Genomic DNA, 16,353 nt, shown 5'->3' with positions numbered 1-16,353 from the left:
TTGCACAACATGGACCTACAACTCACCCAATACATATTGGATACATGAAAATGCAATTTACATTTCAACAAATCATCAAACAACAGACAAATGCATTCACCTACAGTCCACCCTAAACCACTCTTCTTCTTTATTTAAAGATATAAAGAAGGTGAGTCTCTTTTAATACATTGCAGAATACCTGAACAGATGACCCCAGCGTCATTGATATGGAGACAGTTATGTATGTTCCATCCTTTGTTGGGACAGTCCCACAGGTGAGCTTCTTCTCCTCTACAGAGCACATCATCTAGAAGAATGCTTCCAGTTCCTTGACCAAAATAGGCCCCTCCAAGAGATGCCAGGACAGTTCCACAGCCCAGCTGTCTGCACACAACTTGTGAATTTGCTGTACTCCAGAAATCATCACACACGGTCCCCCAGGCGCCTCCATAATAAACTTCTATGCGGCCAGCACAGCTCTGTCCTCCATTAACCAGGCGTAAGGCCACACTTTCAGTATCACGAGGAGCTAGAGGGACAACAATGAGATAAACCTCTTATCATGTAGATAAAAGTATGCAAAACTTCAGAGCAAATTAGAACAATGATAGTTAAGTCACACTGTAGCCATTATCCCTGACCCCAGGCTACTAGGGATTAGGGCTTTTTCTCATTTCTCAGAAAGCAGGAGTCTCCAGCGTTCCTTTAATATTTAGGGCTTTCACATAGTGATTGGAAATGTGTTCTAGTGAATAGAGGTGCCAAATGTACAAAATAGAGACCCATGTTAACATCCTGCCTCACCACAGCTTCCTACACTTATGAGGCAAGCACTTAGTTTCCACTGCCGAACATATTCTTCTTTTGTTTTAAAGCACTACAATGTTCTAGGGCAGGTGTGTTTAAAAAAACATCATGGAAAGATGTTTTGAAGAAGATTCACTCCTTACTTTCTAACTGATCACAGTGCCAATCTTTAAATGCAATCTCACGTGTCAGAGGCCAAATGTGACTTACTGTACTGTGCATTTGTTTCATTCCTGGTCAATAACTCTTCTCTTTTATTAATAATTGCTCTTGGAGTTTCATTAATTAGCAAGCTATCAACGTTCTAAATTACTAATATAGCATTGCCACTTCATACCATTCTCTTAGCCAGTGGTCTCTCCAGAGTGGGACCTACTGCAGGTCCATCCTACTTCTCCAAGTGTACGTTTTCTGCAGTGTTCTTCTAATGTGGGACATAGAAGAATGTGCTAGATAAGCCTCAGTTCCTTCTATTCCTTTATTTGCATTTATGGACAGGATCTGACACAATATTGGCCTTTAATTTGGTACACCTCTGATGTCCAGAGGCTGCTGCGTATTTTCTCAGATGGAATCAGGGTCTGGCTTGTACTGTTTATGAGCAGAAGCAATTTCTGTCTCTCTGCTAAAAAACCTCAGCTGCACTTGGAGTACCAGACTCCCTCTCCTGAGTAATGATGAAACCATGGATCACATTGCAGAATTGTGTCAGTTGGAAGGTCTGTGAGATGCTACTCAAGTCTTTCGTGACTTCACGCGTTCTTCTAAAAAACAAAGGTAAAAAATGCTGCACCCGTGATCGCTGCCCAATCAGTTTCTTGCTCCTTGCAACTCGGCCTAATACAAGGAAATTAATTACACTGCCAGTTGCCAGCCCCTCTATCTGTGAGGAGGCTGGATTATCGTACTCTGTTGGCCGGCTTCACTACACTTGCCTGTGAATTTTACAGAAACACTACTGAAAGGGCGAGATTTTGATCGATACCTTATCTCTATTGATCCAAACCTCGTTCTGGTCGACTGAACCTTTATTGCCTGTCTTGGAAGGAAACAGTACACCTATCTGCAAATTAGTTCACCCAAGAAAGGACTCTACTCTCAAAGATCACGGACAACTTCTAGGTTTCAAAAGTTTATTGTAAAGATATAATGAGCTGCAAATACAAGCATCTCAGAATGAGATTCACGAGATACACAGGTCCAATTACATACATGTGCTCTCGAAAAGCCCTCAGACGAGCAACAGAAATCACTAACACAAGTTCTAAAAATAGCAAAGCTATCAGCATAGACGCATATCTCTCCTTCATTTAGGTTGGAGGAAAACAAACACAGGTTAGGCGTCCCTACCCTGTTCTAGATGGTATCCCTACTTAACCAAATCCCAACCTAACAAAGGTGTCAGCAATGAATGACCCCCAAGGGAAGTCACCCACTCTAAGTCTCTTGGTGAAAACCTAAAGTTCTCCAGTCATGACCCCTCACTGCCTACCCATCCGCTCTCTAAAGGGTCCTCAGGTCTCTGCTCTAACTCCACCCAGGGGTGCTGTCCCTAATACAAAACAGTCAACAACATTTGAGACGCCCCTTGCGAAACGCCTCTCACGTGGTGCAACTTCAGGCTTTTTCCATGATGCTTTGTATTGGGCCTCAGACGTTAGAATTGACCTTGCTTCTCAGTCTCTTCTCCGGCCCGCTGATACCCCTTAAACATTCCAGAACCCTCCTCCATGTCTGGGCCGTCTACTGAACAGGCCTCTATTCATTCACTTATAATTGGATCCCCCCTTTCCTGTTGCAGACAGATATCTGCCGCCAAGAACCCAACTCTCATAGACTTCTAAAAAGGCTTGCAACATTTCTCAGCCCAGACATGTACGTGTAAATCAATGCTAAAACATTTCAGGCCTACAATATTTCACATTATGATTATAGCATTCAATTTCTTCATTTAATTAAAGCATGTTAAAACTCTTATTCTATTATTTAGAAAACATTACTCTAAATCATGGCCCATTAATGCAATGACCAAAAACGTTAAACAATCTGTGTCGTGAAAAGAAACACCTTCCCTTTTAGCTCCAGCTCTGGCCCTGAGACCTACCACGTTCTGCGTTTTACCACAGACCATCTTATATGTTTAACAGCTACACGACATAGATTCAAAATAATCACGTCTAATAAAAACATATAATGTCACACATTTCTGTATTAATTCCACTTCTACTTAAATCTCTATATTAGCTATACATTTAGAATATAATTTCAGATACTATTAGCACTCATGGCATTTCTCTTCATGAATTATGCTCTCTATAGGTAAGTGTGATGTACTCATATATTTATATCAGTTTGCGCTCTCTCAGTTCCCCCCTTTGATGACCTCTCGGGGTCATCACTAACATTTAAACTGCAGTTATTGCTGGCATTCTCTGCGCTTCCAGAGCTCTCAGGCTCCTGTACTGATTATCTTGTATGGCAGCCAATCTTTGCAACTGTTCTCTTTGGGCCATTTCTGACCTTCTTGCTCTGTACCATTTGAATACCCTCACCAATCCCCACAATATTATCCCACAGATCAATATTATGATGATAGGCTTTAGGATATACCAAATAAAGCTTTTGCCTAAGGTGGAAAACCACCCTCCAACTGTACTCATTCCGTGGCCCACCTTTTCCCAGACATTTTCTCTACTCAAGTCTTCGATCTCTTTGTGTATATTAGTTATGTTCTTAATAACTTTCTCAAGGGGTTTTGAAAGGTCTGGAATGTAAGTGCAACATTCCTGAACCTTCAAAGCCTTACAGACTCCGCCCTCTTTTGCTAATAAGACATCTAATGCAAGCCGATTTTGAAGAACCATAGCCCTTATCGATTGCATCTCTCCTTCTACCAGCATTAAGGACTGAGCAGTGCTGGCAGACAACCTGTCGACAACTGTTGCCAGTCGTCTAATTTTAACATCATTAAGGATTATTCCCAAAAGAGGGAACATAGCTCCAAAGACATCTCCAACCATTTCTGCATCGCCCAAATCTCTCCTTCCCCTCGATGATGTCTGGCCCTCAATGATCAATAAGTCTTGTGCATGATATATTTTGGGGAAGACAATTGCCAAGTAACATGATCCATACCAGTTGTCAGGTAGTCTCACGTAAGCATTTCTTCCACATACAAAATACACATTTGGAATCACTTGCATTCCCTTCAGGAAATCCTTAGTGTAGTACTCTAGATTAAAAGCATGTTCACAGTCAACTTCACCCACGTATACATTTTCATAATACGTTTTGGCTCGGTGAAGACATAACTTTCCTTTCTGCGCTTTATCTAAAGCTATTGGACCACTACTACCCTTTCTCTTGTGTGACTTCTCTTCCTCGGTCCAATCTAATTTCCCTTGTCCTGATTTTTTCAAAATCTTTTGTCTCCTGTAACGATCATCCACCTGCCCTATGAACTTCTTCTCGACTTCTGACACCTTGCATGTCAGATTATTTCTACGGGCATGTGAAGTATCTAAGGTAATCCAAGGAATGAAGAACTTGGCCAATCTGTCTTCACTCTTCCAGTAATCCCATTTATTCATCTGCTTATAATTCGGGACTTCTGGCAACACAGAATCATAATTGGAGAAATAGTATTCAAAACTATCTCTCTCATAAAATATACTAAGCAATAAGCTACATGTAATGCCATATGTCAGAGGGAGGTGATGATATCGAATTCCTTCATCTACAGACGCAGGCAACTGCATGCAGACGTAGCAATCCTTAACCTCCATGGCATCCACGTATTCATACAAAAGTTTAGCATAAGCATTTGACCTAAAGTCTCCTTGGGACTCGTCTACATGTAACCTGCGGGCTTCTGCAGCCAATAACGCTTTCTCTTGAGTGTTTTCCCTTTTCTCACCTGCAACAGTGGGTGTAAGTGTTACTACAGAATTCGCATCAGTTACCTTTACCTCTTCCTCATGTCCCTTTACATAAGAAATTGTTACCACTAAAGCTATTAATATTATCACTCCTACTATTAGTGTACCTATTATACATTTAGCTCTGCGGTTCGGGGTGCCGGCCTCCATTTCGTCAGACAATCTAGCTTTTCCCTTTCTCTTTGCAAAAAAATTCTTTTCCTCTCGTTCCTTTACAGTCTCTTTCAATCCTTCTTTGTCTTTAGAATCCACACAGCTGGAGGCTGACAGCCTTTTTCGCAAAAAGTCCTTTCACAGTTCAAAAAGACAACCCTAGCCCTTCTCCATCCACTCAAGGGGTTCCCTAAAATTCTCTGCTTCCTGGGCGCTAGGTAATCTTCTTTTCTTCTGCTTGCTTTATTTACAAAGTCCTTTAACAATCGACTATTAGATTTGTGGTTGCAGCTTCAATAGCATAGTTCAATATTTCCATGCGAAGAGTATGCTCTTCATGTGCTGTTATCGTGGTACCAAAGTCGGGGAATTTCAATTCTGTAAGAAACATGTGTTTTAACTTGCTGAGGCGGGGAGGTCTGGGGAGCACGAATGTTAGTGACCCTTCTTGTTCGACACCGGGTACCAACAGTTGTATTTCCACGGTGATAATGGGCTCAGAACTGGACACCACCACCGCTCGGATCCTCCCTGTCTCCGGTTTCACAGACATTTGTCGCCAGATATGTCCACTCAGGTGTGGAGTATCTTCTGTTAGGCACACGCACTCTTCTTGACCTTCTTCGGTCTGGTGCTTCAGCGCCCTGAGCACCTTCTTCTGGGTCTGAGTCTTCTGATATCGGAGGAAGGGTTGCTTCTGGAGTTGACCTCAGGCTAGAACTTCTTCTTTGCGGCCAATTTGCTTCTCCACGTGCCCTTCTACTCCTTCTCCTTCTGGTCTGTTCTCGCTCTCTTTCAGACCTGTCAGGGTCAGACTCGTACTCCCAGCTGTCTTCTCCTTCTGTAGCGTCTTCTGTTTCGCTGTTGTACTGACCGTCCTCAGCTTGGTCAGACTCGTTCCCTGCTTCCACTGGCACCTCTACAGCTTGGCTAGCCCCCTCTATGGCTTCTTGGTCCTCAGCTGGACGTCCATCCGAGAGAGGAGCTGTTTCCAGAGGTGCTGGAACCCTTTTCGTATGCGACGCGTGTATCCAGTTGGGCAGGCCTCCCACCTTTACAGCTGTACTTGTGATCAGGATGACCTGGTAGGGCCCACGCCAACGAATATCCAAGCAGCTTCTTCTCACATGTTTCTTCACCAGGACCCAGTCCCCAGGATACAGGTCATGGCAAGGGCCCTGGCACGCTGGAACCTCTGCAGCCTGCACCTGAAGGGACACAGAACGCATGGCGTCAGACAGCCCCTTACAATAGTCCAGGATCATATCATCTGTGATATTTAACAGTGCAGTAGCTGGAATAGATGGCAGTCTCATTGCTCTCCCCATTAACACCTCATGTGGTGACAACCCTGTTCTTCTGTCTGGGGTACTACGAAGGCTCATGAGTACCAATGGCAGGGCATCAGGCCAACTCAGGGTCGTTGAGGAGCAAACTTTCGCTATTCTGGACTTGATCGTGCCATTAATTTGTTCCACAATTCCTGAGGCTTCTGGCCGGTAACTGCAATGGAGCTTTTGGTCTATATTTAGTGCAACACAAATCATCTTCACAAGCTCGCTGTTAAAATGTGTTCCCCTATCTGATTCCAAAAAGGCCGGCACCCCGAAACGAGGGATAAGTTCTCTAAGCAGTAACTTAGCCACTGTGAGGGTGTCGCACCTACGTGTAGGGTATGCCTCAACCCATCTGGAGAACACACAAACAACCACCAGGACATAGCGGAGGCGGTTGCATCTTGGCATTTCAATGAAATCTATCTGCATTCTGTTGAATGGACCTCCAGACCTTCCTATGTGACTTAGTGCAACTGGTGTTCTTTTCCCTACATTCAGCTGCTGGCAGGTCACACAACGCTGGCACACTGCTTCTGCTGCTATTCTAAACTTAGGATTGTACCAAGTCTGTCTAAACACTCTCAGCATAGCATCTCTCCCTAAGTGTACGGGACCATGTATGAGTCTAGCCATTGGACTCACCATCTCATTGGGCAACACTGCTCTGCCGTCTGCTGAGACCCAAAAATGAGTCTCACCCATTACACATCCTGCCTTTACCCATGTTTCCTTTTCTGAATCAGGAGCATTTTCTTGCATGGTTGACAATTCATCCCAAGTATCAACAGTTTCCAGTATCATGGCTAATTCAGTTCTTACATTTATTCCACCCACATCCACCTCTGTGAAAGAGTAACCTTGTTCTGCGCAATACCGCGCAACTTCATCAGCATATCTATTGCCTTTCGAAACAAAGTCCTCATTTTTGGTATGTGCGATGCACTTTACAACTGCGATACTTGCTGGACATTGCAATGCTTCTAACAACAAGCGCACAAACTCTCCATTGCGAATGGGAGAGCCTGAAGAAGTCATGAACCCTCTTTGAGACCATAACTGCCCGTAATCATGAACTACCCCAAACCCGTATTGGCTGTCGGTGTAGATGGTGACTCGAATTTGATTGCCTGCTAAGCAAGCACGTGTTAGGGCAATAATCTCGGCTACCTGAGCGGAGTTTACTCCTTCCAGGCACCCTGCTTCCACAACTCCTTCGATTGTACAAACAGCATAAGCTGCTCTCAACTGCCCAACTTCGTCTCTTACACATGAGCCATCGACAAAGAAAACTTCGTCTGGGTCGGTCAGTGGCTCATCTACGATGTCGGGTCTGGGTTTGGTGCATAGTTCAGTCACATCGAGACAGTCATGGTCTGTATATTCATCATCATCATCAATATCATTTGGAAGTGGCATTAAGGTAGCAGGGTTCAAAACAGAGCATCTCTTGAGGGTCACGTTCTCTGCAGCAAGAATAACTTGCTCATAGCGCGTGAGCCTGCTATTGGTCAGATGCTGTGTTTTGGTCCTGGTCATCAACAGTTCAACAGAATGTGGCACGCACACCTCTAACGGGTGCCCCATGACGATATTTTCACATCTCTCAATGCTGACACCCGTTGCAGCAACGGATTTGAGACATCCGGGCAACGCTGCGGCTACTGGGTCTAAAGTAGCTGAGAAATACGCAACTGGTCTACGGGCATTCCCATGGATTTGGACCAACACAGACAACGCACAACCTTCTCTCTCACAACAGTAAAGAAAGAATTGTTTATTGTAATCAGGCATTCCCAATGCCGGAGCACGACACAGGTCCTCTCTCAGCTGTAAGAATGCCATCAAACAGTCTTTGTCCCATGGTACCGGATCACTCACCTCCTTGTGCGTCAGTTTTTGCAAAGGTTTTGCTTTCAGTGAAAAGTTCACGATCCACTGTCGGCAATAACCCACCATCCCTAGGAACATCCTGACCTCTCTCTGGGTCTGAGGCGCATTCATTTTCATGATCGCCTCTATCCTGTCTGGTGACACTTTTCGTTTGCCTTTCTCAATTCTGTGTCCCAAGTACTGCACTTCTGTCAGGCAGTACTGCAATTTTCCCGGGGACACCTTGTGCCCATTGGCAGCTAGGTGATTTAACAAAGCAATGGAGTCTTCCCTGCAAGCTTCTTCTGTTTCTGACGCCACAAGGAGGTCGTCTATGTACTGGACCAGAACTGACTTCTGGGGCAGCACTAGACTTTCAAGATTTTTCTTCAGAAGCTGGTTAAAGATCGATGGACTCTCTGTATACCCCTGAGGGATACGACACCATGTTAGGACGCGATTTTCCAGCTTAAATGCGAAAAGAAAATGGCTATCTTCGTCCAAAGGGATCGAAAAGAAAGCCTGACAAAGATCTATCACAGTGAACCACTCAGCTTGGAATGGAATCTGAAACAGTATCACTGATGGATTCGGTACCACTGGACAACATGAAACGACTATGTTATTAATCTTTCGAAGGTCCTGCACTATCCGGAATTTCCCATTTGGTTTCTGCAGCCCCATAATCGGGGAGTTACATGGACTACCCACGATTTCTTTCAGTATTCCCTGTTTAATCATGGACTCGATCACGGGTTTTATGCCTGCAATCGTTTCTGGAGTCAATTTATACTGGGGTGTTCTTGGGAACTCAGCATGCGGTTTCACTACAATTTTCACTGGGTCCACCCCTTTGACCAATCCAATCTCTTCCCCAGTGAAATCCCATACCTCTGATGCCACTGTCTCTCTCAAATCCCAGGGAAGCTCGTCTACTGTCAAAGTAGGGTACAGCTCCACACATATTCTTGAGTTTGCAACTTTGAAATCTGCATCATCATCATTAGTCAATACCTCCACTCCCTGGGGTGTACAATATATAGTACAATTCAATTTGCACAACAGGTCTCTTCCTAGCAGACACACAGGGCTTGAATCGCAAACCACAAATTGGTGCTCATCGCTGTACTTCCCTATTTTCACCTGTACCGGTTCTGTCAATTGGCTGGTTATTCTCCTGTTTGCGACCCCTACCACCTGTATGGTCTCTCCAGACATGGGCAGGTCTGGAACTGCAGCTGATCTGATCGTGGATCTAGTGGCTCCTGTGTCCACCAGAAATGTCGTAGGGCACCCTGCTACTTCTGCTTCCACATAGGGTCCCCTCTGATCTACCTCTAAGGCTGCCCCAAGGGTGCAGTCTTCTCTTTCCACTCTCTGTCCGGTTAATGGGTCCACATAATAGCATTCTTCACCTTCCACAAACAGGGGCATTTGTCTATAGGTCTTACCCATACTCCCTACTCGAGGAGGTTGCGGGAACTGGGCTCGGGGAGGAGCCCCCCCCCCTTTGAGCACCTTTCCTTGGTATGGCGTCGCCCCTCTCATAGGTGCGCTCTGGACCTCTTCCTCCTCTATCTCTTGCTCTCCGATCTCTACATTGTAAGGGCACTCGCGTTTCCAATGCCCCAACTCGTTGCACTGGTGACACCTAGTCGTTTTCTTCAAGGTAGCTATGTCTACTCTGGGTCTAAAGGTAGTACTCTCCTCATTACCCTTGTTCTGACTGTACTGCTTCTTACCTCCTGTACCTGTCCCTTGCTGCTGTTGTTGCGGTCCCCCCTTTCCTGCTGTCTGCAATTGTACCACCATCAGCTTCTCTTTTAGTTTCTTAGCCTTGGAGTCTACCTCATCACAGCAGTACCTGGCATATCTCAGTATTTCATCTAGGGGTTTACTTTGCCAACAAATCGAGTGTTGCTGAATCATTAAACTAATATCCGGTCTCAGTCCCAGGACGAACTTGGACACAAATTGCCCTATATCCTTTGGATCCATTACATCCAAGCCGCTATACTGTTTAAACGCTTTCAGCAATCTCTCGTAATATTCGTGAACTGTCTCTTTGGGTTCCTGTCTCGTTCTGTCTATTCTGACCCAATCTATGTCTTGCATTGGCACTTTTTCTTTCAGCCAAGTCATCACTCTCTCGAATTTTGCCATCACGATCTCGGACGGCCCATTAGTCCTAGCATCTCTCTCTGGCTCCGTTGTGGGCCACTCAGCGCTAACCTTGCATGCTGTCCACAGATCTCCTGGTACTACAATGTCAAACAGCGTGTTCAGATCTATCCATAGGACTTTTGAGATCTTTACAAACCTCTCGACTTGCTTGTACCACTCCACGGGGCTCTCTCGTAACTTGGGGAAAGATGTGGTAAAAGCAGCTAAATCTCCCCTACTCCAAGGGACATGTACATAGCTCCCATTGGCAACTTCACGCAAAGGGTAAGCTTCTATTCCCTGCTGTCCTGGTGTTATACCAATCATGCTTCTTCTGCCGGTCCCTTTCTTGGACCACCTCTCTTCCCATTTATCTAGTGCCCTCCATGTCCTTATTCCAGTAATCAGCTCCCTTATGTGTGTTTTCAGCCCAATCGTTCTCCTCTCATCTAGGTCCCGATCTGAGTAATGTAGCCTGTGGTTACCCTGTAATGCTTTGGTTCTTGACAAGTCCACCATATATTTGCCTGCTAGTTCGACTAACTTCTCATGGACTGCTCTCGCCTTTCGTGTGATGTCCTTTGCCATATACAGTATTTCATCCTGTTCATACATTTCCATTCTTTCTAAAGGCAGGGTACCATCTACCATGTCATCCAGATCTGACCTTAAGCTGGAGACATCAAGTCTCTTGGCTTTTATTTCAGCTCGCAATATGTCTTTTGAAGGGGGCTCACTGGTCTCCCTACCATCCCAACTTCGAGCTCTGCGTTTGGGCTCAGGAGAATTAATGGGTGGCCTCCCTTGCTCCCATCTCTCCAGGTCCCATGCTCGGCCATCCGATCTTGGAAGGTGATGGAACACGGGCCTGTTATCCCTACTCTCTCTCTGCCCACTCTCATCTTCTTCTCTCCTCTCACCGCACATCTCTCTGTTATTTTCCCTCTGGTCGCTACACTCCCTTTGCCTCGTATCGCTCAGTATCCGATACGATCCTTCCTGGTTCCCCATATTCCCTGGGCTGCGCTCATTTCTGTCATCACAGGGACTATGGTGCGACCTCTCACAACTCCCATTCTGTTCTCTGGTGGCAGGCACACAGTGTGGACACTTAAAGCTGTTCCTGTACTCTTGCGCTCTCCTCTCCCCTTCACTGAGTATTGGGCACGCCACCCCTCCACTCCCGGGGCCCCCGTTTTCCAGGTCTGTTCTACCTCCATTCCGGGCCCAATGGGTGACTCCCCTACTCCCTCTACAGTCCCACTCCGGGCTACTCTCCCCAGCCCCGCAGTGAGTTCGTGCTCTGCTGTCCTGACTTTCCCTTTCTGCTTCTGCAGCATTGATGCACTTTTGAGCCTTCACTGCCTCATCCCACTGCTTCATGTACTCATTTAGCTCTTGAAAGGATTTTCGTCCAGATCCCCTCAGATCCATTGGCCATCTAGGGCCCCCAGGATCTCCTCCTGGGTCCCCTGCTGTGTGCATCGGGGTGCTCCACTCTCTGGGTATCGGCATCTGACTTGGGGAATTAGTGGTATCGTTCCTCCTTGCCTGCTCTGCTCTTTCTCTGTCTTTCCGTTTCCGTTCTTCCCCTTTTTCTCTCTCCTGGTCATATATCGATATTATAGGACCTATGGTAACAGGTACCTGTAGTGCATCTGGTAATGGGTAGGATGTGGCGCTTTCCGTTTCCGGCGCTCTTTGTACCACAAACCTACCGACTACCTGTTGCACCTGACTAGGCTGGAGCAACTCTTTCTTTGGCTCAGGATCCCACTCTGAACTGGGAAGCGGTCTATGCTCTCCTGCATTGCCCCCCTTTTCTCCTTCGGTATTCTCGACCTCTCCCCCTGCTCTATTATACGGGGGTGGCCTGTCTGTCAGTAATCTGTTTATCAGGCTGTCCTCTGTTTCGCTCTCATCATCTTCTTCTAGGGGGCTTTTATTTACTGGCGCCTCTAACACTGGGTACAGTTTATTTATTTCCAAATTATGCACTCTCCATCTTTTAGCATCCGCATCCCACCTGGCATCCTGTACTGCCCTTACCGAGCGTTTCACCCTTTCTTGTCGTCTGTTCATATTCCTTTCATGCGCTGCCCTAAGCCATGCTTCAAGGGCTTCAAACTGGGTTGGTCTAGGCAAGGGTCTCTTTGAGGTCATGATTGATTTCAATCGATGTAACACCTCTAATCTGAACGTCCCGTACTTCGGGAACGTCAGTTCCTCGTTTCCTTCAGTAATCTTACTCCACTCTGATATCCAAAGGATCGTATGCAACCCAACATTTACTGCCATATAACGAGCTGGCGTACCCTCCGGCGGGGCTTCTTCCCCTTCATACGATCCTCGCCTCTCTTTCTTAAACAGCGCTTTTAACCATTTAAAACACTTCATAATTATGCGCACAAAATTCAGCCTCGCTACTCTGTTTACTTCCTGATGACAATCCACCAATCCTGTCGCGGCTTTGCTAGCTTGGCCTATCACAGCGCGGTCTTTCTCCGGTCAACCAATCACTGCGCGACACCACCTGACGTCTCTTTTCTCCGCTTCGCAGCAGCACCCCTCCTTTCTCAACTCGTCTCCCGGTTATGCATGCGTCTCATTCATACACTGAAAAATGACTACTTCCGACCAAGCGGTCACTTCTCTCGACTGTACGTCCACAGTCTATCTGTAATTGTCAACCCAACTGACGAGATGTCTATCGTCTCTCTGATAGGTTACTTACACACACAGTAACTTCCGACCAGCGTCCGTTACTCACGCACTCACTCTTACGTTCCCCCTATCTCGGTCTCTCGGGTGATCAATGGTACCTCATGACCCCCTTCACACTAGTTGACAATTACTCTGGGTGTCCGATACACCCGAACCACTTAAGCTCTCCTTGAACTTAAGATTTCCTCCGGTTGCGCGCGCTCACAACCTGTTCCACAGTCACTCTACAGACATTCAACTCCGCCAGACATTACAACATAGATACAATACAAAAACACCGCAATCTAACACGCATAACCCTTTATACTCACTCTCGACCGATACTGCTGCTTTTTCTGTCTCACGTCATCCGGATCTTCATCTGCGGGCTGTTCTTCCGATCATCGATTTCTAGGGGCCTTGGGGTAAGCTAACCTGGCCTAGGTCACCGTCCTCAAGAAGGCAACCATCCTCTGCTACCAACTGAAAGGGCGAGATTTTGATCGATACCTTATCTCTATTGATCCAAACCTCGTTCTGGTCGACTGAACCTTTATTGCCTGTCTTGGAAGGAAACAGTACACCTATCTGCAAATTAGTTCGCCCAAGAAAGGACTCTACTCTCAAAGATCACGGACAACTTCTAGGTTTCAAAAGTTTATTGTAAAGATATAATGAGCTGCAAATACAAGCATCTCAGAATGAGATTCACGAGATCCACAGGTCCAATTACATACATGTGCTCTCGGAAAGCCCTCAGACGAGCAACAGAAATCACTAACACAAGTTCTAAAAATAGCAAAGCTATCAGCATAGACGCATATCTCTCCTTCATTTAGGTTGGAGGAAAACAAACACAGGTTAGGCGTCCCTACCCTGTTCTAGATGGTATCCCTACTTAACCAAATCCCAACCTAACAAAGGTGTCAGCAATGAATGACCCCCAAGGGAAGTCACCCACTCTAAGTCTCTTGGTGAAAACCTAAAGTTCTCCAGTCATGACCCCTCACTGCCTACCCATCCGCTCTCTAAAGGGTCCTCAGGTCTCTGCTCTAACTCCACCCAGGGGTGCTGTCCCTAATACAAAACAGTCAACAACATTTGAGACGCCCCTTGCGAAACGCCTCTCACGTGGTGCAACTTCAGGCTTTTTCCATGATGCTTTGTATTGGGCCTCAGACGTTAGAATTGACCTTGCTTCTCAGTCTCTTCTCCGGCCCGCTGATACCCCTTAAACATTCCAGAACCCTCCTCCATGTCTGGGCCGTCTACTGAACAGGCCTCTATTCATTCACTTATAATTGGATCCCCCCTTTCCTGTTGCAGACAGATATCTGCCGCCAAGAACCCAACTCTCATAGACTTCTAAAAAGGCTTGCAACATTTCTCAGCCCAGACATGTACGTGTAAATCAATGCTAAAACATTTCAGGCCTACAATATTTCACATTATGATTATAGCATTCAATTTCTTCATTTAATTAAAGCATGTTAAAACTCTTATTCTATTATTTAGAAAACATTACTCTAAATCATGGCCCATTAATGCAATGACCAAAAACGTTAAACAATCTGTGTCGTGAAAAGAAACACCTTCCCTTTTAGCTCCAGCTCTGGCCCTGAGACCTACCACGTTCTGCGTTTTACCACAGACCATCTTATATGTTTAACAGCTACACGACATAGATTCAAAATAATCACGTCTAATAAAAACATATAATGTCACACATTTCTGTATTAATTCCACTTCTACTTAAATCTCTATATTAGCTATACATTTAGAATATAATTTCAGATACTATTAGCACTCATGGCATTTCTCTTCATGAATTATGCTCTCTATAGGTAAGTGTGATGTACTCATATATTTATATCAGTTTGCGCTCTCTCACTACTTTATGGTAGTGTAAAGGCGGGGATCGTAAGGCTACTTAACTTGGATGTCTAATTATCAATGAATACTCCCATGGATGTGTGTTGCATGTTGAAATACATTTTGCTACTAAACTGTTGCAGTCAAAATATAGAGGGCCATAATATCGAGAAGGTAAATGCATACAGGTAAGTACAGATTTACTACTCTTTACGTTTTAGGAAATAGGCCCCAAGTGTAACTGCTAATTATATTCTGCGATGCACAATGGAATTTGCACAAAGGTTGTAGCACCTAGGTACAGGCTATGGTCAGATCCTGTAATTTAGTCTTGCAATATTTTATCATTGTGGTTTCTGTACTGAAATCATAGTGAAAAACTAAAACATGCAGGACCTTTAAGAGCAAAGCCTTTAAATAAAAACAAACAGTAAAAACATAGAAAACATATTAAGTATGAACCAGGACATGTGGCTCTAAATTTTTTTTTTTATATATTTATGTTTTGGAAGAACTAACCGTTTTCACTCTCTCAATGGTACTATGCTATTTAGATGTTTTTAGTTTAAGAATGGAAACAAAATGTACTTTAAGCTAAACAACTGTTGGTTTATGAAACTAAAGATAAAATGAACAACTAGGACAATAAGAAATAAAAGTAAAACTTGCCCTAGTGAACGTCAGCATCTATATCTGAGAATTCAAGTAGTTGTGCTGTTATTCTACAGTAATACATTTGCTGCAGTAAGTGTAACATATGGCTATTGAACAAGGATGACTGTACATATTTTCTTCTTTTGCTGCCCACATGGAATACATTTAAATAAACTTGTAGTCCAATGATCCTGTGTTTACATTTAGAGAATAATAACAATTGGTTGTAAGCATTGACTTATTAAACGTTGAAATATTTTGACAATAGCTGCCCCAGAGAATGTGTTTGGCTTCCGATGAAATAATCATGGTCAAAATAACACTCACTTTAATATTAAGACATATAAAGTACATCTCAAAATATAAATGAACTGTAATTAAGTGGATCATTATTTGGGGTGGTTAAATGCCCACTTCAAGAAATAATACCATTTAGGGGTATATTTACTAGTAAAGGGCGCAGCGCAGCAAAGAATTTAGCAGCACTGAGCTACATCATATAAAAAATGCAGGGATGCGCACCCCTGTGTTTTCCCTTGCACTACAAAAAGCAGCCTAGCGCCAACACAGATACCATTGTGTCATAGGGCAATGGTGCTTGCTTTTCAGGGAGGACTCTCTACAACACAGGCACCCTTACCCCATAGTAAAAGGGTGTCTACGTTGCAGGGATCAAATTCAATTTCAATTTCAATTTAAAACATTTATAGAGCGCAACGTTCACTGTTCGGTTTCTTGGCGCTAGTGAAAGGTCCGGTAGCTGAGGCAGAATAGCAGTCCAAAGACAGGAGTGGGCAAGTTACACGGAAAAGGCCTGTTTAAACAGGAACGTTTTGAGGTCTTTCCGAAAAGCGACATAGTGAGTGGCAGAGCGT

At 44.8% G+C, this 16,353-nt stretch overlaps 1 protein-coding gene across 1 annotated transcript in view; it reads right to left on the bottom strand.

The window, feature by feature from the left end:
• The window catches only part of LOC144755247 (scavenger receptor cysteine-rich domain-containing protein DMBT1-like), a 1,092,132-nt gene that overhangs the window by 261,443 nt on the left and 814,336 nt on the right, over window positions 1-16,353 (bottom strand). Inside the window, exon 29 of the mRNA XM_078643990.1 lies at window positions 182-511. Coding sequence (XP_078500116.1) covers window positions 182-511 — 330 coding nt within the window. The remainder of the gene's footprint in view (window positions 1-181; window positions 512-16,353) is intronic.

The sequence above is a fragment of the Lissotriton helveticus genome, chromosome 5_1 (assembly GCF_964261635.1).
Source record: "Lissotriton helveticus chromosome 5_1, aLisHel1.1, whole genome shotgun sequence".
In the NCBI taxonomy this organism is placed as follows: domain Eukaryota; kingdom Metazoa; phylum Chordata; class Amphibia; order Caudata; family Salamandridae; genus Lissotriton; species Lissotriton helveticus.
Note: the sequence above shows the minus strand (reverse complement) of the source record. Positions and strands in the feature narration are given on the sequence as shown.